The 27,697-nt window shown below is 38.8% G+C and overlaps 1 protein-coding gene and 2 pseudogenes across 1 annotated transcript in view; 1 reads left to right on the forward strand and 2 right to left on the reverse strand.

Annotated features, from left to right (window-relative positions):
- The window catches only part of SPON1 (spondin 1), a 378,636-nt gene that overhangs the window by 154,779 nt on the left and 196,160 nt on the right, over window positions 1-27,697 (reverse strand). The window contains exon 6 of the mRNA XM_043971364.1: window positions 8,779-8,927. Coding sequence (XP_043827299.1) covers window positions 8,779-8,927 — 149 coding nt within the window. The remainder of the gene's footprint in view (window positions 1-8,778; window positions 8,928-27,697) is intronic.
- On the forward strand, window positions 18,035-20,837 carry LOC122730888 (annotated as a pseudogene).
- Window positions 25,776-26,270, reverse strand: LOC122731332 (annotated as a pseudogene).

Consider the following 27,697-nt stretch of genomic DNA (forward strand, 5'->3'; position numbering starts at 1 on the left):
ATATCTGTATATGGCCAAACTACATTGTCCTCTCAACTTTGAGGCTTAATATAAAGATAAGTCCAGAGGAGAAGGGCCAAAGCAATGTATAGGCAAAAACAAAGATGCAAAAACACACAATGAGTAGCAAGAGGTGAGTGCAAATATGGATTTAAGTATTGGATCCATGGAGTGAAGTAATACAGATTAGTAGAGAAAGCTTTGCACTTCATGGCAGTAGATTTTGATTTCTAGCACTGTTGCTTAGTTACTATGTGACCCTGAGCAAGTAATTAATTTTTCTGTGCTAAATTTTATTCATCTTTAACATGGAGATTAATAATAATAAGAGGAGAAGGAGAAAGAGGAGGAAGGGAGGAGGAAGAGGAGGAATGGGGGAAGAGGAGGAGGAGGAAGAAGGGAGGAGGAGGAGGAAGGGAGGAGGAGGAAAGAAGAAGGAGGAGGAAGAGAGGAGGAGGAGGAGAAGAAAGAGAGGAGGAAGAGGAGGAGAAAGAGAGGAGGAAGAAGAGAAGTAGAAGTAGTAGTAGTAGTAGTAGTAGTAGTAGTAGTAGTAGTAGTAGTAGTAGTAGTAGTAGTAGTAGTAGTGGTAGTACTGGTAGTACTGGTAGTACTGGTAGTGGTGGTGGTGGCAGTGGTGGCAGTGGTGGAAGTGGCAGCATAGACTGTAGTGAGGAAGGCTTTTTGTAAAGTGAAAGTATTATATAAATATAAGTTGTGATGGTAATGTTTTGATGATGTGACCACAATTAATAGTGATGAGGATAATGGAAGAAATTACCAATAGACTGGAGAAATGTTAGGGTCAAAATATAGGGGACCTTGAATACTGAGGCCCAATTGTAATAAAGAAATACATCTAATTAAAATTCAAATGATCCAAATGAGATAAAATTCAGTTGATTTGGGCTCCATACCATAACACGCTCTTCATTTTGTACCTCCCTGTGGATTCTCTCTTACCCCAAATGGTCAGTTTAGAAAGATTAAGAGCCACTGGCATAGGAAGACAAACTCCCATCCCTACATGTGGAAGAGCTATTTTAAAGAGCGACAAAAGTGAGTTACTGAGGTGATATAAAGGTTGGCTTTAGTCATGAAGGTGATTTTTTCTTAGCATTTCCAAAGCTTCCCCCTCTCTCAGCTTCTTTAATAACATAGAGCTGACACTTGTATTGAATGTTTCTTTCAATTAAGTGGCCTCTACAATACTTTTGTGGATAACCTGTTTTCCTGTTTTAATGGACAGGGTCAGATTGGTCAAAAGCCAAATTTTCAATTCTATTTCAACTGGAATAATAACAGAGGCAGCACAGGGATAGAAGGGGAACAACTCAATTCACATTTGTTATATGTCAATATTAACAATGAGGTACCAAGAGATAAAGCATACTGGTGTGGGAAGGATGGGGGTGGGGAAGAGAGGAAGACAGAAAAAGAAGGGAGGGGGGAGAAAGAGACAGACTGAGATGGAGACAGAGGGGGAAGGGGGAGAAACAGAGAGAGGTAAGCCATTCTTCTTGTTCAAGCATAAGTTGGACTCAGTGGTTTCTGAGGTTCCTTCCAATTTATATTCTGGGATTCACTTTATATTTTCTTAATTTCAGTTTTATTGTGTTCAGCTAAAGACTGTTACAAAACTTACAGAGCATTGAGTAGGTACACTGTGACCCTCAGAGTAACTTACTTCATTAGGGTAAATTGAAAAGCAAGAAAATGTATGACATTTTGGGGGGAAGGGCAGGGCAATGAGGGTTAAGTGACTTGCCCAGGGTCACACAGTTAGTAAGTGTCAAGTGTCTGAGACCAGATTTGAGCTCAGGTCCTCCTGAATGGAGGGCTGGTGCTTTATCCACTGCGCCACCTAGCTGCCCCAATATATAACATTTCTCAATTAATTCAATAAAAGAATTAGGAATAATATGCTACATCTCATTGAGTATTAGTGTTGAGAAAATCTTCAACTCTGATTTTCAATGAAGCCGGAGGCAAAGACACTCAAAGAATCAGTCAACTTCTTTTTTCTGGGATGGACCTTGATTGGATGCTAGTTAGGATTATCCTGAGACATGTCTGGTATAGATCCAGATAGATAGACAGGACAGAATAACAAATAATGTAATATATTTTTCCAAATCAGGGACAGGACAAACACAACTAGAAGATTCAATGTTTTCACATATCTGCTTCATTGCATTTTTAAATTTTGGTTTATACTACTATACTCTTACATCTTCATGCTGTGCCCATGTTATTTTAAAATGAGGTTAAGTGCTCTCCAATGTTACTTTTTGGGTTGGCCAACTTTATGATCAATACTATATAAATAAAAACATTTGAATTTTGGTGCTATTTGGTTAATTTTTATAATCAATCATATCTTTGCTAATAGGGTCAGATATTAGGAAGGAAAAAAAAAGATGAACACTAAAAGAACTAAAGACTGTAAAGAATTAATTGTTATTTGAGATTTTTATGACCCCATCTTTTGGCTAGAATTAAAAAAAAAACACCTTGGCCTGGGGCTCCGCAAACTGCACGGTGCTCCACCCACTGGTTGTATCCGTTGCCATGGTGCTGGTACCTCACATCATCACCACTCGCTGACGCCTACATGGGCCTGGCAAAATTAAAATGATTGGAAGCCCAGTGAGGGCAGTCATGTGACTGTCAGAGCAGCTAGCCAATTGGCTGGGGGCTGTGTGTGGTCAACCTGGGGTCTGCTGGGAAGGAGGGAGATTTTCTGCCATTCTAGCTTGAAGCTGAAAGGCGATAGGACACTGCTGTGTGTTCTTAGCTGATTCCTGGGCAGTGGTGTTGTTCAGGTTGTATAATTTCCCTTTTCCCCATTTTATTTCCTTTCCCTTGATCCTACTGATCCTGTTTGTGTTTTTTTTAAGTTAGTTCTTGTTAAATAAATCCTGCTCTGTTTTTGAGGGAGGCTGCTGGTCTCCTTTCTTGCCCCAATATTGCGGCGAACTGCCTAACTAACACTCCCCAATTAAAAATTGGTCCCTACAAGACTAAAAGAGGAACTAATGAGTGTTGCCAGGTGGGAGTAGGGAGGGATAATTCTATTTAGTACTAAGCACAAGGCACTGCACTAGACAATGGGCACATAAAGATATAGTTCCTGCCTTGAGCATCCTACAGTCTAGTGGCGGTGAGACATTTACAGAAGTAAATATACAAGTTAGAATGCATTAGGTACACAATAGAGGTTCCGTTTAAAGAGGCCAGAGATTTAGGGAATTAGAAAGGACAGAACTTGAAAACTGATTGTGTATATGGGGTGGAAGACAGAGAAAAGACAAAGATTAATCCCAGATTTCAAGCCAGAATGGCTGGGAGGATGGAAACATTATTAGCAGAAAATACAGTTGGGGAGAGGTAAGATGTCATAGGATAGAATTAGGGGAAAGGGGGAAGTTTGAAGACATTGAAGATTTTTAGACATTTATTTAAAGTGTTAGCAGGTCTTACAGGTGCTGGCAGCTTGAGATGCAAGGGGAAAGGTTGAGGATGAAGATAAAAATTTGGGAGTTATCTGAAAAGAAATGACAATTAGACCCATGGGGTTGGATGAAACTACTGTAACAATTGGAGTGACGCCATCTGCTGGGGAGTTACTGTAGGAAAGCTCTGCAATGAGGAGAAGGCGTCTGAGGCCAAGCCATGCGGTCAGGTCCTTGGTGTCAGGAAGTGACGTTTGCTCATGGGTACTGTCTATCAAACCTACCAGCCAATCAACTTGAGGAACCTCCCATTTCTGGGAGGAGGAAGCAAAGTAAGAAGCTGACGCTGGAGGAGAGCTTCTTCCTCTTTTGGTTGGAGACATCGCCTTGGTGGAGGACTTCGGGTGGGAGTTTCAGAAAGCTAGGATTTCCATGCTATAAGAAATCTGTTCCCAATCTTTCTCTTTCTTTTACTACCTTTTAATAAACGTTTAAAAAAAAACCTAAACTCGTTTATCAGTGATTTTAGCCAGTTCCCCCCAAAACTGGGGGGACAGTTTAGAACCCACATTTAGAATTTTGAGTTACACACTTCAAAAGTCCATAAACTTGGATAGAAAAAATATTACATCTTTATTTTCCACTAACTTTTAATTGAAATTTAGCAGTTGTTCAATTATTTAAGCCATTAACCTTAAAAGGGACCCACAGGCTTGACCAGCCTGCCAAAGTAGTTCATTATACCAAAAAAAACAAAACAAAACAAAACAAAAAAGGTTAAACTCCCTGACCAAAAAGGGAAAAGGAAAGAGGACTTGCCTATGACAGACCTTTAGGGAAAATCAATCAATCAATCAGTCTCTCTCTCTCTCTCTCTCTCTCTCTCTCTCTCTCTCTCTCTCTCTCTCTGTGATTTCTGTCTGTCTGTCTCTCTAAGGGAATGGATGTGGATGAAACACCTTAGAAACTTTAAAGGGCTGGGAAAGGAGCAATCCGACAACTAAGGAGAAAACCATGAAAAATATAAGCCCCCAAAAGACAAAGGAAAGGAAGGCTTCAAGAAAGCAAAGACTATCTAGAGTATCAGATCTTTCCTTGGGGGCAAGGAAGATGAGGGCAGAGGAAAAAAAAATAGAAGTTTTGGCTTTGGTAATAAGGAAGTCATTGATGACCTCAGAGTGAATTGATAGGATAACATAGTGAGAGGGTTGTTTAATCAAGACAAGTTTAAAGCAGGAGACCTCATAAAGTTTGAAGGCAGAGATTGAAGGTGTATGAGTGAGAGAGGTCTACTTTTAGAGGGTGAAGAGACAGGAGTAGATGAGCCTGAAGGCACAGAAAGAAGGGCACTTTAGCAAAGAGGTGAGCTACTTCTTTCTCTGAGACTAAAGGGAAAGAGTAGAGGGTCAGTGAGAATATTCAGTGGTCTCACTCTCAGCTGATTCAAAACACTGCTCTTTTCATTATACTGTATTTTATATATGTTCTGTCAGGGAAAAAAAGAATACTGTGTTTTCCCCTTCTTGGCATGAATAACTCTATTTTAGAACAAATGTCCATTTCCATGTTAATTGGGCAATTACATCTAACTCTCCTTTCTTCCAGTTCTTGTAGGAGGCCAACCAAAAGACCAATAGAGTCCATCCTGTCTTGGACCCCTAGGGCAATAACAGACTAGCAAATTAGAAAGACTCTTCTTCCTCCCAAGAAACACAACAAATTGTTCCCAAGATTAACATCTGACCAGTTATGAATACAGCATGTCTATGTGTTTTCTGCATGTTATAAATGCCAGTGAGAAAGAATTTTTATTCCAGAAGCCCTTTTGACCCAACAAAGATACCCTTCTCTGTGTGCCATCTTATGTTTCTCCCTGGCTTGGCTTGTCACAATGTATGGAATAAAGCCTTTTGCTGGCTTTTATTCTAAAGTATAATAAAGTACACTTTATTTCCACAATGCCTGGGTCTTGTCTTCTCCAAATTGGCAAAGTTTAGGTAAATAGGTTTAAGAATGGAAAGGAGAAGAAAGAAATGATATTTTAAGTAAAACATGTTGGCTTTATTTTGGAAAAAAAAAAGAATTGAAAACTCCCCCGCCAAAAAAAATATCAATGGAAAACACATATACACAAACTAAATTGTGTTGAAAAGTCTGTCTTTAACAGAATGTATTTGAAATAAGAGAACAGAATCAGTGATGCTAATGAGCAATAAAAATGTCTAAGACAATAGTAATTAAAGTCTTGATATGGAAAGTGTTTTGTAAACCTTTAATATGCTATATAGGTATAAGCTAGTATTGTAATTATTATTATATGCCAATGGTCATGCATATAACTTACATTTATTATAGAATTAAAAGAGAATTGCACAGAGTAGCTAGGTGGTGCAGTGGATAGAGCACTGGCCCTGGAGTCAGGAGGACCTGAGTTCAAATCCAACCTCAGACACTTAACACTTACTAGCTGTGTGACCCTGGGCAAGTCACTTAGCCCTGATTGCCTCACCAAAAAAAAAAAGTGAGAGGGAGAGAATTGCAGATTTGCTGAATCACATCACAGAATGTTAGAATATTCAGAATTTATAGAAGTTCAGAATTATACAGAAGTTACAGAATTTTACAGTGGTAGAATGGTAGTGAGGACTTTTAAAATTAAGAAAATAAATTGGAAAGTAAAGAAGATATTTGATATTACAAATATGCAAATATATTTGATATTACAAATATGCAAATTATTATAATATACAAATAACAGTTTACAAATCATGATGGCTCCTATATCCAATTTCCTATTTGTTCTATTCTTCCACATGTGTTTCTTAGACTTTCATTTTCCCTGGTTTCAAGGTCTGTAAGGAAAATAAGCTAAGAACATTCTCAAAATTCCCCTTAAGACTCCACAAATCCTACTGAAGTGTAATATATACATTGAGCCTTCAACACGAGTATAATATATCCTAGTTTGTCCAAAAGAAAGTTCTATACCCTAGGAGGATTCAGAAGGATCATGTAGGGAAATTTTCTAAGTCTTCCTAATTTGGTCAGAAACTGTTTGAGAACTTAGAGGAAAATCTTAATGTGAATTTGCTTTAATGGGATATCTCTAAGAAACAGGATTGGAGGCCTCTATTCTCTTGGGCCTACAGATGAACACCAGATAAATTTTGGCATGAACTTTGGTCCTTGTTTCCTAATACTAGATCAGCATTTTTCAATCTTTGAAGGAATTTTATTTATTGTTTAAGTTATAGATTAATTGAGAATTGTAAAATTATATTCTCTATAATTAAAATCATAATAAAGGAAAATTCATATGTTAAGAGGTCTAAAAATTTTTATAGTCAACATTGAGTACTAAGGTTGAAGATGACAGCTATGAAGATTGTTCTTTCTCTGGGCCTCAGTAAGAGGATAAAAGCCATATTCCAGGCATATGAGGTGTGAGAGAGAAATGAAGAAACAGAGACAGCTGGAGGGAACTACTCTTTCCAGAAGTCTAACGATGAGAAGACATTGAACTGAGTCTTGAAGGGAACAGGGATTATAGGAGGCTGAGGTAGGGAGGGAAAGCATTCCAGGCATGGGGGAGAGGAAGGAGCAGGAACAGGCAGAGAGGTGGGAGATAGAATATTATATATGGAGCACAACATGTAGGCTAGTTTGGCTAGAACTTAAGAATGCATAAAGGGGTTAATGTGAAATCAATCTGGAGAGATAGAAAAAAGCCAGATTATGTAGGATTTTCAATGGCAAACAAATGAGTTATCAATTTACATTGATGGAGGCTATTTCTATACCAGTAGTTCCCTATACCTGTGAAATTGCAGGTTGATTCTCTCAAAATTTATACTGTGTAAAATGGAGATGTACTTATATCAGTCATCTGAATATTAATCATTATTGTATCTTGAAATATGACTGAACTTGGGTTGGTACTTTGAGAAAATACCAGAGGGATAGGAGATGCCTAGAGCAAATTTTCCTGTTCTGACAATTTTCTTTGTAGAAGTACCCAAAGCCTATATATGCTATTCTTGTAGCCTTTTTTCTGCTATGAATTTTATTTACACATCTCTCGTAAGATCTAAGAACCTTAATCTACTTCTTGCTGATTACTAAACAGTGCAGAGCACTTTCTGAAGTGGGCCTTAACTTTCAGAGGTAAGGAATAGAAGCATTTGAGAAGACACTATAGTGTAATGTTCTACCTCTCAAAAGAGCAGTCTACTTTGCTTGCAAGACTACAAAGGGGAGTAATCCCAGTGGTTCTACAGGTAGATGGAGAAAGAAGAGGATAATGACATTCCAGTGAAGATTCAACTTCTCAACTTCAGCTAGGTCAGGGAAAATAATCAAGGCTCTAAGCCACTTGTTCATATTAAGCACAGGCATGTCCCATAGAGAGTTCTCCCTTCACCATTACCGCCTCAGTGTTCTTCTGCTTTTCCTCTTTATTGTGCTTTGTATCATGAATGATCTTCCATATTTCAAGTTCTTTGTTTCTTTGTTGCAGAAAATTTGCTATATGATACATGCACAAATTATGGTCTAATATTTATCTCTTGATGCTTAACCAACTGTCTGGGTTGGAAATTTATAACAATACAGTTGCTAGGATTCTAAGACATAAGGCATGAGAGCTGTCTTCTTTATAATGACATTAGTTAAGCATTTGCCTTCATCCCCCCCCCAAAACCCCTCATTTATCATTTTTCATTTTATTTCCCAAGATAATTTTTTAAGAAGACTTGAAAATTAATTCCCAAATTACCTCAAATTTCTAATAATTTAAACTGTTATTTAATAAAGTATGAATGAATATCCACAATTAAACCTTAACTTGCTTTTTAGCTCACTCTCAACAAAACAGAAATGTTTGCAGGGCAAATTCATCAAAATGAATTGTTCCTTCAGACTTATACTCTGCTAAGGATAAGAAGTCCCTGACTAGGTAAATTTGCCAAATACCTTATTTTAAAAAAATTTTACTAATACAACGCAACAGAGGTTGTGACTTTAGCTCTTAGACACCAAGATAGGACTTACTACCAAGTCCTAAATAGACTGAGGAGGGAATCAGTAAAGTCTTTCCCCTTTCCTTCTTACCTTCCCTTTCTAACTAATTCCAATTCCAATCCCAATCTCCTCCTCTACCTCCTCACAAATAATAGTTATTTCTCATATTTGATAAAAATAGTTCTTTGCAAATTTCAAATCTCTGGGAAAGTTCAAGTTACTAAAAAAGGCCTCCTTCCTCCTCCTTTACCCCAATCATTCCACAATGTCTCATTTTAAATAGCATATTGATATTGTCATAACTCACCTGCTGCCGAATTTCTTCTTCCATTTTTACTGGAGAGCCCAATTCTGCAACTTGCTTAACTCCCTCACTAGCGTAACCACCATATTCCCACAGCACATAGTTCTTGGAATGTGATCCACCAATAATTGCTGACCAATGGTTGGCCCGGCCTAAAAAAAGAAAAAGAAAGATTGTAACTTAGTTATTGTTGGTATGATTAATATACATACAGAAAGTGACTCAAATATGTTGGGAGAGGGAGAGCGATGATATACAAGATATATGTGTTCTTTGCCATTAAGGAATTCATAATGTGTGATAAACATAAAATAGGTGAAAGTAACAGGGTAACCATGGTAGGAAAGGCCCCAGAGCCAAACCTAGAAAAATGAAGTTGAAAAAAATCTCCCTTTTTGTAACCCTCTCTCCTCTGCTTTAGGATCAGTGTGATACAGAGGAAAAGAACTATGGTTCAAAAGTCAGAAAATATTCGTTTAAAGCCTGACTCTTTTTGAATCTGATTCTTCCAATTACTCCCTGTGTGATGTTGGGTCAATCTCCTAATACCCTAGTACTTAATATCTTTATCTTTAAAATGATCGTAATGTATTTGAGGGCAGCTAGGTGGTACAGTGAATCGAGTCCTGGGCCTGGAGTCAGGAAAACTCATGTTCCTGAGTGCAAATTTGGCCTCAGACACTTACTAGCTATGTGACTCTGGATAAGTCATTTAACCCAGTTTACCTCGGTTCCTCATCTGTAAAATGAGCTCGTGAAGGAAATGGCAACCACTCCCGTGTCTGTGCCAAGAAAACCCCAGATGGGGTCACAGAGAATCAGACAAGACTGAGAAACAACTGAATAACAACAGCATAGGATTTTATGGCCTCTGAGGTACCATCTACATCTAGGATTCTGTGAATGCCTTCATTGTACTTTCTGAATGCCCAGAGCCCTTAACTGTAGCACCATGCTCAAAGTCTATCCTCCATGGTAGCCCTCCAGACTTCAAAATTGCTCCTCCTCCTTCATTCTTTTCTACCAAAAGTTCTATTTTGGGCTGACAACCGATTTTCACTGTTGATAAGAAAGCTCTAATTGAATTGTTCTTACTAAGGTAGAAATGACTAAAAGCCTTAAAGCAAATCCTAGTGATATTTGATATTTACATTTTAGAAGAGAAAACTGTCAGTCATAAAGTCTTAGAAATCTTAAAGATTATCTAGTCCACCTCCTACATTAGACATTAATCTCAGCCATGATATCACATACAAGTAGTCATCCAGCTTTTCTTTGAAGACCACCAGTGACAGAACACATTACTTCCAGAGACACTCCATTTAACTTTTGGAAAACTTTAATTATTAGAAGATTTTTTTCTCATGGTGATCAAAATCTGCTGATGAGGCTTCTACTCACTTTAATCCTAAATGTTTTCTCCTTCAAGATAAAAATCCTCATTTCCTTCAACCAATCTTCATCCAGTTTCCTGGGCTGAATTACTAGCCTCCTACTGGCCAAATGCCTGGCCTGGCTCCCTGACCACTCTCTCCCCCCACAACTGTGCCCAGACCTTTTTTCAGCAGCATCATCAATAAGTATTTATGAAGTGCCTGGTCTGTGCCAAGCACTGTGCTAATAACTGGAGAGAAGAGAAAGTAAGCTATCTTCTGTCCTCTAGAAATTTAGAATTCTGACCTCCCCAAAAGCCCAAATACCTGCTTTGACCCATAATATCCTTTCCCCCCTTCTACAATAAAAATATTTAAAGTACTCTTTTTGAAAGTCATGCATGTCTTTTAATAAAGCTTTTTAGTTGACCATGTATGAGAATGAAAAATAACCCAATAACTACCAGTATAATAGACCTCTAAACATTAACAATACATTGACAAAAACAAAATAGACAACCCAAAATGAACCTTAAAGTTTTGCTATTTATTCTCTATAAGAACATTTATCTTCTGTTCCTCTTAATTTTTACAGGTTAGAAATGGCTAAAGACTGCTAAAATAAACTTTTTAAAAATTTTAATAAAATACTTTTAAAGTCCATGAAAGTTAGGGTTAGGTAGATTTCATGTCTTCAAAGATGAAAATATTGGCTGTATCTTCTGTTGCATTAAGTGACTGTCCTCATAGTGCTCAGAGGATTGAATGAGAGTTGAACATCACTATAAGGTCTCTCAGTTGTCTGTTGGTAAGGGATTGTGACCAATCCTTTAACTGAGTTAGAAATATCTATTTGAGGACTTCCCTAATTTTTCCTTTGTATCTGCCCAGTCTTGAGTATGCAGGGATTCACTAATTGCTTGAGGAGAGAGGATATGCACTTAGGTCTTTTCTTTCTCTTGTAGCCAGCCAGGACTTTCTCTCTGTAAAGAGAAAGGGAGTGGGAAGGGGATGCTCTCCTGCCTGACTTCAAGTTAAGGGCTTTGGTCCCCCTCAAAGCACTCAAAGCACATTCCAGGTCATAAAACACGTGCTTCTGATATGTCCTGGGTTTGCTTTTGTTTATTTCTGTATACTTTTTTTCCCTGAAAGGAATTCAAAACAAGTCAAATATAAGTTTCACAATGAGTCTGGCAAACACATGGAGCCATTCAGAACTTCTGCTAATTCTGAGCTAATGCTCACTGACTTGTTCTTTTGTAATAATTGAAGAGAAATAAACAGAGCCTGATGGGTTTGGTCTTCACCAAAGACATGATAGACTTGGTTTATCTTCTTCCTTCTTCCCCTGGGTCTATGCCAAGGAACTTCTAACAAACAGAAGGATTCTTCTTCTATTCTGTGCCCAGAAGGGCAAGAATCGATGGCCCTCCCAGAAACAAAGAGGAGAACTGAGCTCATTCTCTGTACCATATCATGCCAGACTGTTTAAGAAAGTGTTGCATGGGGCAGGAAGGAAAAATTTAAAGGCTTGGCCCACAGTGTCTTTGTATAGATGATTATATAGTCTCAATGACCATTATTTTAGTGCTACAAATATCAGAATTATAGCTAGTGATTCTGACTCCCAGAGTAAATAGTTGATTTAAAGAAGCCTTTCCTACTAAGACAAATCTGATTGGGGGGGGGGGGCTGAGTTTGGAGCTTTGAATATTCTCTTGGAGGTTATTGCCTAGGAAGGGGAGCAGGAAAGGATTGCTCTAGGAGATACCCTGATGGAGGGAGGTGCAAGGACGCAGTCTTGTGCAACTGTCGCTCTGAAAAGGGCCTAGATTTGAATACTGCCTCTCACAATTATGACTTGTGGAATCTTGGGCAATTCATTTACTTTCTCTGGGTCTCAGGTATCCATAATTTGGAAAGGAAGAGAATGGATTAGATGGCTTCTGAGATCCTTTCCATAACTAGATGTATGATCCTAGTGGATCCTGGTGGATTTTCTTTTTAGCCAATTATTCTCAATAACTAGGGGTTAAATTCAGTTATTCTTGCAAATCAGGTGCTAGTACTGTTAGCTATCTACACCTTAGTTCCCTGGGGCAAAGCCCACCCTTCCCAAATAACTGAGATTCTCCAAAGAAGGCACATTGGGACACAAAATGTTCCAATGAAAAGAGCATTGGCTTCAGAATCTGAGAATGAGGGTTTACATGCAGACCGTGCCACTTAATCTCTCTGTCCTCAGTAAATCAGTAAACACTTAGTAGGTGCCTACTATGTGACAGGCACTATGCTAAGTGCTAGAGATACAAAAAGAGGTAAAACAGTACTAGCCTTCAAGAAACTCTTAATCTAATGGAAAAGACTTGCCTGTCACCTCAGGCAAGTCACATAATCTCTTTGGACCTCAGTTTCTCCATTTGCAAAATAAGAGGGTTGAGCTTAATCAAAGCTTCTTAAACTGTGGGTTGAGACCCCAAATGGGATCACATAAAATAAATTTAAAAAGCACATGGGGGTCACAAAAATATAGCAACAGTAAAAGGTTATATATACTTATTTTATGTACCTTTATACCTGGGGTTAAATAAAAATTTCTCAGCCAAAATGGGTCATGAATTGAAAAGTTTAAGAAGCCCTGAGTTAAATGATGCCTCTAGTCCTTCCAGTTCTGAATCTATGATCCTTTCATTTTTTTCTCCCTCTGCCTTGTTCTCATTATTTTTCTCTTCTGCAACAGTTTAAGTCTGGACCACTCCAGAACTAGGTGGGAAATGGGTAAGATAAGTGTGTCTCTTCTCCTTCCTCTACCCTTCCCCTAATGTGTGTTGCCTATTTTAGAAAGATTCCTAACTAATGCTAATTTGATTAAGGGTTGTGATTCAGTTTTTAATAGGCACACAAACTACTTTAAATGAATGTTCCCCTTAGCTAAGTCATAAACAGAATTAGGAAAGACTTCCCTGACAAGTAATATAAACCAAGTTTTGACAAGATAACCATAGAAATATCTAGCATACTGCTCTCTGCCCTGATGTATTGACAGCACCTGGGTGGTTGTCAGTGGATGATATTTCTGTTACAACCAATACCATCACTCACATCTCTCCATTTGATTCTCAGGAGCTGCTGGTATGAATGTTAGAAGGGGGGAAAAAAGCCAAAGCAGTCTTTTGGAAAGGCTTTAGATATGCTAATCACTGCTATTAGGAATTTATCAAGCTTGGAATTTCCCACCTGTTCATATATAGCTTGCAGATAATGAAGCATCCTTGCAAATGAGGAAATTTGGAGAAAGATTGAGAAATGGGACATTTAACTTAAACTGAACTTGTTCTTTTTTTATTTGGGGGGAGGGAGATGGAAGGGATGACCCTTTCTATTCTGTTTGTACCTGTGTAAAGAGCACCTCTGTTTGCCAGAGCCCTGTGACATGTTGTTGGGTAGCACTGGCTTGTAGCTTCCAGAAGCTGATAACCTGGAGTATGGGTACCAGAAACTTGAGGTAAAGGATCATACATCTGGAATTTTAAGTGCCTCAAAGGCTATCCAGTCCAATTTCCTTATTATATAAATAAGGAAACTGAGGGCTTGGGAAGCAACATAAGTTGTCCATAACTACACAAGTAGTAAGCATTGGTGGAAGAATTTTAACCTGGGACCTCTGAATGCAGGGTCAGTGCTCTTTCTTTTGGGGGGTGGGGGGTGGAGCAATGACGGTCAAGTGACTTGCCCAGGGTCACACAGCTAGTAAGTGTCAGGTGTCTGAGGTCATGTTTGAACTCAGGTCCTCCTGAATCCAGGGCCAGTGCTTTATCCACTGCACCACCTAGCTGCCCCTAGTGATCTTTCTTTTCCATTTTTTATTGCCCCTATAGTTTTTTCTTGCTGCCCATGATTGATGGTATTTATCAGAGGTGGCAGACACAACTTAAAAATGTGTCTGTGATTCTATCTACTTCATATGTGACCATGGAATACCACATAATCAACAATTCCATCAACAACCATTAAGCTCCTCCTGTTGTGTGTACAAGATACTATACTCAGTGTTATGCCTGTTTTTTCCATTTATTTTATTTGGGCTGATTCTTTTCTTATTTCTGGGTTTTTCACTCTTCTTCCCCAGCCATGTCCTACTATCAAAAGTCGACCTATTTTCAAGACTGAGCTGGGGATAGTCACTTAATGCCAGAGAAAACATGGCCAATACTTTCATATTTAAATATATAAAATCTACCTAACCCTAACACTGCTGCAAATGGACTACAAATAAAGTCGGGCTCCATTAATTTCTCTCAACATATTACAAATGAGCACTCCAGTAAATGCTTATTCATAATTAACAGTAGTTTAGTGGCCCCATGTATTTTCCTAGTTGATGGTGAAATACAGACTGTACTTGTTATTAAGTTCTATTCAGAAGAAAAAAGGACACAAAAACAAATCACAAATGTCTCTGCGGGGTAGCTTACTTACTCAGGCTCTAAATTGTGAAGGCTTCTGCAGAGATTTCTTTAATCTTTCTTTAATTCTGGGCATTTCATCTCAAAGCCTCATTATGAGCCTGTATACCATAAGATTTGCTTGTGAACTAGTCCTTCCCACTTGGACTATGGATAGTATCTGGGACTAAAGTCTTATTGGTCAAAAGTAAACAAGTCAGAAGTGAACACTGCAGCCACAACATGAGACCACTGTAACAAAGTGGTGCAAGGTGATAGTGTAGAATATTAGAAGACACTATAAAAAGGCAGAAATATTGGAATCACAGGTTGGATAGACATTTAGCCCTCTGACTCTCCCTAGATCTTATCTCTCTACAATCCAGACCATGAAGTATTGTAACCTACCTTATGAAGTAAACTTTCCATACTATACTCTGCCTTCTTAAGATACGGCCACTGGGGCAGCTAGGTGGCACAGTGGATAAAGTGCTGGCCTTGGATTCAGGAGGGCCTGAGTTCAAATCCAGCCTCAGACACTTTGTGACCCTGGGCAAGTCACTTAACCTTCATTGCCTCACCAAAAAAAAAAAAAAGATACCATCCCTATTTATATAGTGCTTGCCATGTGCCAGACATTGTGCTAAGTACTTTAGAAATATTTTCTCATTTGATCCTCACGACAGCCCTGGGAAGTGGGTGCTATTATTTTTCCCAATTATAGTTGACAATTAAGCGACTTGCCCCAAATCACACAGTAAGTGTCTGAGGTGACATTTTAAGTCAAGTCTTCTTGACTCCTGGCCCAGCACTCCATCTATTGTGCCACCTAGCTAGCCCTACTGGAAAATATTTAGGGTTCATTCCTCTGGGAGTTCAAGGAGATTTTTGACATCCCTGTTGGAGCCAAGATTGTTAACTGAAAAAGGAATATGGTAAAAATAAGTCGGGTCCTTTCACACTCTACTAAGGGTTTTGACATCAAATACGTTGGAGGCAACATGGTATAGGGTATGATATATGGCAACATAATATAGAGAAGAATCAATTTAAAATTAGAGGACTTAAATTAGGATCCCAATTCTGACATCATGTGATCTGTGTGCCTTTGGGCAAGTTAGTTACCTTCTGTGCCTCAATCCTTTTATCTATAAAATTTGAAACTTTGATTAGATTTCTTCTAAAGTCCCTATGAGCTCTAAATCTATGATCCTATGATCAGTACCCTGGTCAAACTGATGAGTTCTTACATAGGATATCTATATTTAATTATCCTGGATAGATGTCATTACTTATTTGCATGTGCAAGTAGATATCAGGTCCCACCTTGGATCCTGAGAAAAATTGTACCAAACCCTCAAGCATTTTTCTGACCTGCTTAAGGGACAACCAGGTACATAACAAATGGAGCCAATGTAGCTAGGATAGAATTGTGTTAATGAGTCATTCATGGGCCAACCCAACAGTACTATACTGGAAGTAATGAAACTTGCCTCTACTCCACCTTCAACATGTTATACCAAAGTCTACATATTTCTCACCCTCAAGAATGAACTGATAGGGGCAGCTAGGTGGCACAGTGGATAGAGCACTGGCCTTGGATTCAGAAGGATCTGAGTTCAAATCCGGCCTCAGACACTTAACACTTACTAGCTGTGTGACCCTGGGCAAGTCACTTAACCCCAATCGCCTCACCAAAAAAAAAAAAAAAAAGGAATGAACTGATACATCACTGATTATACATTCAAACTAATTCTAAAGAGCTCAATTATAGGCAGCAAGATCTTCATGCTGAATGGTGATCTTTTGGGTAATTCTTGAAAAAATTATTAAAAGGTATTCCCCTGGCCCTCCCTTGAACCCTAGTGATATCTGTTAAAAAGAGGAGGATTCTGTTATGACTCTGCTATTCTGCAGGACTCTGCTATGACTAAATGACTTTGAATGTCTTCATCATCCAGGATAAATATTCCTTACCCCACTGATACCCAGATTTTTAGACCAACTGTCACAAGTGGTTATAATCATTAAATTGAGTTGAAGAGTGCCCAAGATATAATGTGGTTTAGATAGAAGGGCTGACAAATGAAAGATAACTTTCTATACCTGAATGTTGGTTGAGTCCATTGGGTTTATGTAAAACCCCTTCAATCTTTCAGAGGTCCATAAGTTTGATGTTTCAAGACAGGCTGAACTAGAATACCATAGTTCATCTCTGATCTACTTTTACCTGGCCCACCAGGTTGGTTCACATCGCCCAGGACTTAGGCTTTTAATTTTAGAAGGAAAAAAAGGAGCTCTTTGGGGATAGAGTAAACCAGAAAGGAATCCATATAAACCCACACAGGTTGGAGACCATACTTCAAGTCCCATTTTCACAAAATATCGGTAATGAATATTTAGCCTTACCAAGTATTATATACATTCACCCCACCAAGGCAGCTTGGGTTGGGAAGACTTGAATATGTAGCCTAGTGAAGATGATTGCTGGTTGTATGACCCTGGCCCCTTTTTGTGGCTCCTTTGGTTTCAGTTTTCATTTCATAAAGAAGATGGGTATAATAGCACTTTCCTCAAAAGATTATTGTGAGAACCAAATGCAATAATAAAGGACCTTGTGAACCTTGAAGCAATACATGTACATTTTGGCTATTATTATTGCCCCTAAATTTCTTGCCCAATGGCACCTGTCACAAATCCAAGGCTTCATCATATATAAGTGATGGAAGCCACAATTAATGACCTGAAGAATCTGTTCCCCCTAATATCTATCTTGGTGTAGGATAAGAGATAATAGGATTGGAGATTTAGACCTGGAAGAAATCTTGGAGGCCATGCAGGCCAGTCCCCCCATTTTACAGATGAGGAAACTGAAGCTCAGATTTGCTCACCTGCCTGGATGCTGAAATCAGCAAAGAGATGAACTGTTATGAAAGTCAAATCTGGGTGCTGGATTGGTCACTCTGACAAATCCTTTTCTAGGTAATAAAGTTATATTCACTAAACTTTAATCAAATCTATTACTATTAATATACCAGTAGGAGGCGTAGAGTATCTATACCAAAGAACAGATGAACTGACTACATGCAGGTATGATACCCATACTTTGGACAGGAGCAATCTTCTGTAGGTCCATAAACCTCCACTCAAAACTATAAGTAATTTTTTTTTGCAGGGCAATTGGGGTTAAGTGACTTGCCCAGGTTCACACAGCTAGTAAGTGTCAAGTGTCTTTGGCTAGATTTGAACTCAGGTCCTCCTGAATCCAGGGCTGGTGCTTTATCCAATGCGCCACCTAGCTGCCCCCTATAAGGAACTTTTGATCAAGTGTGTTCCCAGTCTTTGCTAGGTCAAGGCAGCAATGGGCCACAGAGACCCCCAAATCTGACACATGGTTGTCAGACTTTTGATGACTACAACTGTGCCATAAAATCTGTTAGTATGTCCAGTCTTCTGCGTTTAAGCCAAAGACCCAGTGGGACAGCTGGTAGCTTGTTGCAATTTCTGCCAACTCCCCTCTATTCCCAGGTAGTGATAGCATTTGATTTTGTTACAAGCAATCCTTTCTCCCAGGGGGACAATGCCACCATGGCTGCAGTAGAACTGATGTTCACATTTTCATCATGGTCGAGGCCACTGTTCCTCAAGGAAAATGTCCAACTTCACAGCTGCCATATCACTTCTAATTTGGATCCCCTGTTTATCTTACATTTGGGGACTACAACATTCACAACCTGCTGTGGAGAAGATTCACTTTTCCGTGGCATGTCAATCCCATTACAACCCATGAAAAGAATTTTAGTCCTATGTCTCCTGCCATCAGGATGATCAGGTTTCCCTATAACCCCCTACAGAACTTTATTCTAACTCACTCCATTAATCCAAGACCTGCTCTTCTGCACAAACTGTGGTTTCCACTCCTGAGAATGAGTGGAATCCTGAGAAATGACTATTGAGGGGAGTTAGAAGCCATCCAGGTACCCTATATAGCTCAATGGCATAAAAAGGGAAGACACACCACCATAGCATCCTCTGGAAAGTCTTTTGGTTTCAAACATCAGGTTTGATTATCAGCTTTATCTCCATAACCTCTATACTCACAGATCTTTCTGGAAAATAGAAGCAACAGAAGCCCCTCAATCACTGAAGTAGTAAATAATTTGGCTTATAAGGTCAGAGTTACTTTTCTTATTCTATATCTACTCTGTATCTGCCACTATTACTTATAACAACTTATCTAGATTAAATTATACATTCTGAGTGTTCACTCTTCATTGGTAATTGTGGATGGGGAGATAGAATGAATGATTGTTCAGTGTATCATCAATTCCTAGAGACAAAGCCATCACCAATAGCTAATGGATTAGCTTGGGTATGGACCTAAGCAAAGGACATTGGAACAAATATTTCATGGAATGGACTTGGTAAAAAGCCTTTCACCAACACCCTTTCACCAAGGTATACACCTTTGGGTCTGTGGAGGTGCTCCTGCGGGAAGAACTGTGTCCATCTACATAGTTTTACTGGCATAGATGAGAAAGAAAAGGTGCTTTAGACATAGCCTTTGACTACATTAAAAACATCGGTAAAGCATAGAGAATAAATGTATGGCACGATCACAAAAAGCCAAAGTTCTGGGGAAGCCGATTCAATCAGGCAGCCTGTCATCGCTTTTCACGGTCCGGATCCCAGCCTAGGTGGCGGCCTTCTCCCTCTCCACCTTTTCTGTCTGTTGTTCCTCCTCCTCCCCCTCCTCCTCTTTTATTTCCACCCTGCTCTTTCTCCTCCTGGTACTTCTGCTACAGCTGGAAGACACTGGAGCCCAACTAGGTGATGGATGTGGATACACTGTATTAGGTCCTGAAAGTGGAACTCTTCCATCAATAAACTACCCACATACCTATCCTTAACAGCATAGTTTGTGAGTGGGAGATTCATGTGAAGGCAGGAGACAGAGTGCACATCAAATTTGGTGACTTTGACATAGAAGATTAAGATTCTTGTCACTTTAATTATTTGAGAGTTTTCAATGGAATTGGACTCAGCAGGACTGAGATTGGCAAATACTGTGGTCTGGGGTTGCAACTGAACCATTTTATTGAGTCAAAAAGCAATTAAATAAATGACAGTGCTATTCAGGAGTGGAACCCATGTTTCTAGACGTGGATTTCTGGCCGCCTATTCAATAAACCAGATCTGATTACTTGCTTAGATACTGCAACTAATTTTTTTGGAGCCTGAGTTCAGTAAGTACTGTCCGGCAGGCTGCCTCATTCCTTTTTGCTGAGATTTCTGGAACTATTCCTCATGGATATAGAGATTCATCTTCACTTTGCATGGCTGGTATACATGCAGGAGTAGTGTCAAATAATCTGGGTGGCCAGATCAGTGTTATAATCAGCAAAGGGACAGCATACTATGAAAGTTCTTTGGCTAATAACGTCACCTCTGTAGTGGGAGAGTTGTCTGTAAGTCTGTTTACCTTTAAAACTATGGAACACTGGGGATGGAATCTTGAGTTATCCCTGATTTTCAGATAACAGCATCCTCTGTATGGACTGACTATACAGGGCGGCAGAATAGTTAGACACCTGAAAAGGCTACACTGAAGAAACCCGGACCTCCTTGGGCTGCTAGTGACACTAAGGAACATCAGTGGTTAAAGATAGAGATGAATAAGGAAAGGAAAATAACAGGCATTATAAGCACTAGATCCACCATGATAGAGCACAACTACTATGTGTCTGCCTACAGAATTCTATTTAGTGATGATGCTCAGAATTGGACAGTATATAGAGAACCTGGTATTGAATAGGATAAGATATTTCAAGGAAACACAGACTACCACCATGTAACGCAATAATTCATTCCACCCATTATAGCACATTTTGTTAGAATTAATCCTGTACAGTGACAGCAGAAAATTGCAATGAAAGTGGAATTGCTTGGATGTCAGTTTATTCCTATAGGTAGTGCTCCAAAACTAACTCAGCCACGGGGCAAGCTAGGTGGTACAGTGGATAAAGCACTGGCCCTGGAGTCCGGAGGACGTGAGTTGAAATCTGGCCTCAGACACTTGACACTTACTAGCTGTGTGACCCTGGACAAGTCACTTAACCTTCATTGCCCTGCAAAAGAAAGAAAAATAAACTAACAGCTACCATTTCCCCAAAACAACAATGACATAAGAAATACAACAGTCACTTCACATGCAGGCAGAGGTCGCACTCCAAAATTCATTTGACCACCACCTCCTTGGCATGGCATCAACTTCCCTCTGCAGACCGATCAAACAACAGTTACTCCATTCTTTCTTTGGGGCCGGGGGTGGGACAGGGCAATGAGGGTTAAGTGACTCGCCCAGCATCACATAGCTAGTAAGTGTTGTGTCTGAGGCTGGATTTGAACTCAGGTCCTCCTGAATCCAGGGCTGGTGCTCTATCCACTGCACCACCTAGCTGCCCCACAACATTTATTCCAGATATCAAACCTGGCCTCAGATGTACTAGCTGTGTGATCCTGGGCAAGTAACTTTACCTCTGTCTCAGTTTCTTCATCCGTATAATGAGGACAATATTAGCACCCATCTCACAGGATTATTGTGAGGGTCAAATGAGGTAATACTTATGAAGTGCTTAGCACAGTACAGGACCCATAGTAAGTGCTATATAAATGTTAGCTATTACTTATTTTTAGGCTCTGACTCTATCAGTGGTGTGCATTCACTACACCAAACCACCATAGCTAGAACTAGAATTTACTTTGATGTAAAAGGGTGACCTTGTCTATCATCAGGTCCAGTCTACTCATTTTATAGATGAAGAAGCTGGTGGCCAGCAAGGAAAAATGTCAATGGCCTAGGTCACCTAAGTAGTAAGTAGCAGAGAAAGAACAGAGCCAGGTCTTCTCTTTTCAAAGCCTCTGGATCTTTTCATTATATCTGCAATGCCCTCATCTCTGTTTTCTTAGGGTAAATGCAATTTGTATTACATGATTAAATGCCACTGATGCACATGAACCTTAACTGTGCTGCCCAGCAGAACCTGGCAGGAAGCCTCCTAGTTCTACTTCACTGAGCCAACAGCAATAAAATGAGATTCTACTCCCCATTGTTCATTGGCTTTGAGCTGCAACATCTTGGGAAAGTCCATGTGGTGAGAAAACATGCTACATTTTATTTTGCTCTGAAAAATCTACCCAAACTCATTATGCTAGCAAGAATTTAATTAAAGTCTAAAGGTTGGAGAAAAATTGTGGTGGGTTTCTTCTTCCCCTTAAAAAGTTAAATCAAATTTTATTGTCAGTTATCATTTGCTACCCCCATCCCTTTTCCTGCATGGACGTCAAGACATTCTCTTTGGACTAAAGCTCATCATGGCCTTTGGATATGGATGGCATCAGATAAGTTCTGAGAAGCATTTGGATGCTCTGGCCACAATTTTCTGTCTAACCAACTTCCATAGTCTGGCACTGCCAAAGCCACCCCCTCAATGATATAAGTTAAATTTACAGGTGAGAAACCAACAGCTTAAGGAGGTCAAATGACAGAATGTTAGCTCCTGTATCAGAATGTAAGTTATTTAAAAGTAGGGAACATTTCATTTAATTTCCCACTGCCTACCATATAGTAGCTGCTTAATAAATGCTTGTTGATTAACTGGAATGGCCCAGTGTCAGCCACTTGTCAAGGGATATCATGATAAAATAAATAGAGTGCTGGCCTTGGAATCAGGAATATCTGAGTTCAAATTCTGCCTCTTATACTTAGCAATATGTGTGACCCTAGCTCTAAATCTCTGATCCAGTGATTGACTGAAGTGACCCAATAGCAGTGCTCAGTAATAGGCAATATGGCATAGAAAAAAAATGCTGGACTTGGAGACATAAAGATCGGTTCTAATTCTGCCTCAGATACTTACTATCTGCATAATTCTAGAAAACTTAACCTCTTAGGCTCTATTTTTTAATCTTTAAAATGGGAGTAAGACTATCCCGTAGGGTGAGTGTGAGGATTGAATAAGATAATGTATACAGAACACTTAACAAATTTAAGGGCTGTCTAAATGTCCAATTATTATTAGTAGTAGTATTAACTATAATTATTAGAATCAGCATTACTACTACCACACAAGGCATCTCATAAATCAGCGTAACTAAAAGTTAGACAACAGTTTATGTCATTATGCCCTTTGTATTTCTCTGAGTATGCACATGTGTGTCTATGTTTCTGGGTTCACATTTCCTCTGAGCTTTGCCAGTGCTATTGAACATTATGGGAGGCTCATGGTGAATCCTCAGTCCAGCACCAGAGATTTCTTGAAAACAGAGAGTGTCAATTCCCAGGCCTGAAATAGCTCAATGTAGAAGTTACAGTAATCCCATTTTTTAAAATAAGTAGTGGTGGTGTATCTGGCATAAATAATTCTTCAGGGGGAACATTCTTACTAACTCATTGTTTGGAGAAGCTAAGTGTATAAATATCATTAACTTAAGCAGATTTTTGCGTGCAAATTCTGATGCACTCAGATAATGTTATGTTCTCCCTTCACTTCTTCCACCAGAATTTCATAATACTTTTTGGTATTTAGAATATTTTCTTGCAAACAGGGAGCTGACTTTTCATTATTAAAATAGTCCTTCTTTTGGCAAGAGTTTCAAAGTTGGAATTGGCAAACATGTTGGAAATATAAAAGAAACAAATAAGTGTTGGTATTATGCTTTAAATGTTCACCGCATTGATTATGTCAGGGAAATTGGGCATATTAATTCTATAATTTTCTAATGAAATCAGCATGTCTAAGGGAGATATTGCTATGCCTCAATTTAGAATCTAGGAGCCAAGCCTCTTCATCGATGTCAACTTGCCAATGGCTCTATTGCAACAAGTCCTGGAATGCTCCCAACCACTGAGAGCCTACATAGGATTCCCTGAGAGCAGCTTGCCCTATAGCAAATATCAACAACAAGACAATCATATCTGGAGTCAGGGCCTGAAGCCTCTAACTCCAGGCCTGAACATCATACAAGGAAAGGAAGGCTCCTATGGCTTCAAGGGATACATCTTTTGGGCACTAGCAAAGTCTACTACATCATTATACCATGAATATAGTCCAGGATAAATATCAGTACACTGGGTAAGCTCAGTGAACAGAGGATGGTCAGAGATGAATACCAGCAATAGTTTTGATCCCCACTTGTTGGTTCATATATCTCCTACTGTGGAGGTAACTCATCTTGGTTCTGTTGATGGTACAAACTTGCCTCTGGGTGCTTATTTATGTCAAGGATGAAAAATGGGTGGCCTTTGATCTTACAATGACCAGGTAATCTATAATGCTTCCAATAAAGACGTGATTCTGCCATCCCAAATTGATAGTAACATGAAGATAAACGGTGACATTGACAGATAAACTTAATTCAAGTGTGTGTCACTTAAAAAAAAAAGAATAATCCTAGAAAATTTGCAAAATAACGTAAGTCCCAATGATGTATGCTAAAATTTCAGAAGTATATTATCAGGGTTAAAAAAAATAATAATCTCAAACAAAATATGCTACTTACTGCCAAAATGCTTCTGACAAAACAGCATTAATGTCAGTTCCTTAACAATCATGCAGTATTATAGAACATACCCTCCACTCTCTTTATAATAAAATATATTTTTTGTTTTGTTAAATACTTCCTAGTTACATACAATTTTTTAACAATCATCATTTAAACATTTGAGTTTTAAATTCTCTCCCTCCCTACTGCTCCTTCTTCCTCCTTGAGAATGCAAGCACTTTGATTTCAATTATATATGTGAGGTCATGCAAACCATACTTCCATATTTAGCCATGTTGCAAAAGAAAACAAAATAAAACAATGAAAATAAAGTGTTAAAAAAGTATATTTGAATCTGCATTGAGCATTCATCAGCTCTTTCTCTCTCTGTCTCTCTGTCTCTGTCTCTGTCTCTGTCTCTTTCGAGGTGGATATCATTTTTCATCATGGTTCCTTTGGAATTCTCTTGGATCATTGACTTGATCAGAATAGCTAATTCTTTCACAGTTGATCATTCTTACAATATTGTTGTTACTGAAGACAATGTTCTCCTGGTTCTTGCTATTTCTCTTTGCATGAGTTCAAGTCTTAGGTTTTTTGAAACCATCCTGCTCATTATTTCTTATTGCAAAGTAGTATTCCAGCACAATCATATACCACAATTTGTTTAGCCATTTTCCACTTGAAGGTCATCCCCTCAATTTCCAATTCTTTGCCACCAAAAATAAAAGCTGCTATAAATATTTTTATACACATAAGTCTTTGATTTCTTTGGGATATTGACCCAATAGTGGTATTGCTAGGTCAGAGGATATGTATAGTTTTATAGTCCTTTGGGCAAAGTATCAAACTGTTCTCCACAATTGTTGGACTAGTTCACAACTCTACCAAAAGTGCATCATTGTCCCAATTTCCCCATATTCCCTCCAGCATTTGTCATTTTCCTTTTTTCTGCTATGTTAGCCATTCTGATAGGTGTAAGGTTAGAGTTATTTTAATTTGCATTTATCTAATCAGTAATGGTTTATGACATTTTTTCAGGTGATTATTGAGAGCTTTGATTTCTTCCTCTAAAAACTGGCTGTTCATATCCTTTGACAATTTTTTAACTGGGGAATGGCTCTTATTTTTATACTTTGGCTCAGTTGCCTATATATTTGAGAAATGAGGCCTTTATCATAGAAACTTCTTGCCAAAATTTCCCCCTGTTTCCTGCTTTCTTTCTAATTTTGCCTATAATAGTTTTGTTTTTGGAAAGCTTTTAAATTTTATATAACCAAAATTATCTATTTTACTTCCCATAATTTCCTCTCTCTCTTGTTTGATCATAATCTCTTCCCTTATTCATATATCTGAGAGATACATTTTTCCATGCTCTTCTAATATACCTTTGATAGCACCCTTTATATGTAAATCATTAATCCATTTTGGTCTGATCTTGGTATACAGTGTGAGATGTTGATCTATGCCTAGTATCTGCCAAACTGCTTTCCAATTTTCCCAGAGATTTTTGTCAAATGTTGATTTTTTTTAACTTCAAAGCTTGGATCTTTGGGTTTATTAAACACTAGATTACTAAGGTCATTTACTACTGTGTATTGTGTGTATAATCTATTCCACATATCTACCACTGTATTTCTTTTTTTTTTTAAGTCCAATAAGTTTATTTTTGAAAATGTACACAAAAATGTTGAACCATTTCATGCATCTTCAGCAGCTGGAGCATCTCCACCCTTGGTGTTCCTAGTATATATCACTTGTGCTCTGTGTTTGGAAACCAGCTTAATCAGACCTTTACTAAGCAGTTCTTGGAGGGCTGCCTAGGCTAGAGAACCCTGAATCTTCAGTCTTTCTGAGACCACTGCAGGGGTAATAAGTTTATAGTTGGGGACCTCCTTGCAGAGTTTGTCATACATTGCGCTTTGTCAAACAGAACCAGATTGTTGAGCTTGTCTCGCACCTTTCCCTTGGACCACTTCTTCTCCTTAGCTTTGCCCCCAGACTTGTTCACGGGGTCCTTGTCCTTCTTGGCTGACTTGCCGGCATCTTTCTTCTTCTTATCATCCTTGGGTGGCATGGTGAGGCTCCAGGAACTCCTGCTGCTGCCGCCTCCAAGGTAAGATGTCGGACAGAAAGGTACCACTGTATTGCTTAATCACTACCAGATTATTTTGATGATTACTACTTATAGTATAGTTTGAAATCTAGAACTGCTGGGGCACCTTCTTTAACATTTTTCCCCATTGATTCCCTTTATATTCTTGACCTTTTGTTCTTCCAGATGAATTTTGTTACTTTTTTTTCTTGCTTTCTAAAATAATTTTTGGTATTTTTATTGGTGTGGTACTGAATAAGCAAATTAGTTTAGGTAGAATTGGCATTTTATTATGTTGGATCAGCCTATCCAAGAAAAATTATTATTTTTCCAATTGTTTAGATATGACTTTATCTGTGTGAAAAGTGTTTTGAAATTGTGTTCATATAATTCCTGGGTTTGTCTTGGCAGATAGACTCCCAAGTGTTTTCTGTTGTCTGCACTTATTTTAAATGGAATTTCTCTTTTTATTTCTTGCTGCTAGGTTTTGTTGGTATTACGTAGAAATGATTATTTATGTGGATTTATTTTATATCCTGAAACTTTGCTGAAGTTATTGTTTCAACTGTTTTTCAGTTGATTCTCTAGTGTTTTTAAGTATGCCATCTTATTATCTGCAAAGAATAATAGTTGTTCCTTTATTTCCTATTTTATTCCTTTAGTTTCTTTTTCTTGTATTATTGCTATAGCTAGCATTTGTAGTACAATATTGAATTATAGTGTTGGTAAAGGACATCCTTGATTCACTCCTGATCTTACTGAAAAGGTTTCAAGCTTATCCCCATTACAGAAATACTTACTCTTGACTTTAGGTAGATACTATTTAGCATTTTAAGAAAGGCTTCTTTGATTCCTGTGCTTTTTTGTGTTTTTAATAGGAATGGGTATTGCATTTTATCAAAGGCTTTTTCTGCATTTATTGATCTAATCATATGATTTTGTTATTATTGTTGATATAGACAATTATGTTGTATGGGAATTTATTGTGATTTGGGGACCCTGCCTTTGGGCTATTAAAAAGCCTTATGCCCTCCAGGGTTTTTCCTGTGGAAGAGGGGCTGGGGCCCCTCCCCCTCTGCTTCAGTTGAGCTGAAAAGCTCCTTGGGCGTTACAGGATGCCAGGTTGGATGACTGGGGGAAAAAGCCCCAGCTCCCTTCATCCTGAAGGGATCTACCCCAGAGATCCTGGGCTCATCCAGGCCGGCCTCTGGTGTAGCCTGTGGGGAGGTCCCAGGAGCGCAGCAGGGGGCATGGACTCCTCAAGCCCTGGGTGTGGTGTACACGGCAGACTTGAGCCCCCCGGCCACAGCCCTAGCACAGCCAGCAGATTAGCTTGGTGTGTGCAAGGGCACAGGGAGCCTGAGGTTTGAGGGGAGAGAAGGAAGATATATAACGGGGAGTTGGATGGACAAAAAGGACAGACAGAAAGATGACTCCAGAGAACTAAGAGAACGCAAGAAGGTCTG

Source organism: Dromiciops gliroides, chromosome 6 (genome assembly GCF_019393635.1).
Source record: "Dromiciops gliroides isolate mDroGli1 chromosome 6, mDroGli1.pri, whole genome shotgun sequence".
Classification (NCBI taxonomy): Eukaryota; Metazoa; Chordata; class Mammalia; order Microbiotheria; family Microbiotheriidae; genus Dromiciops; species Dromiciops gliroides.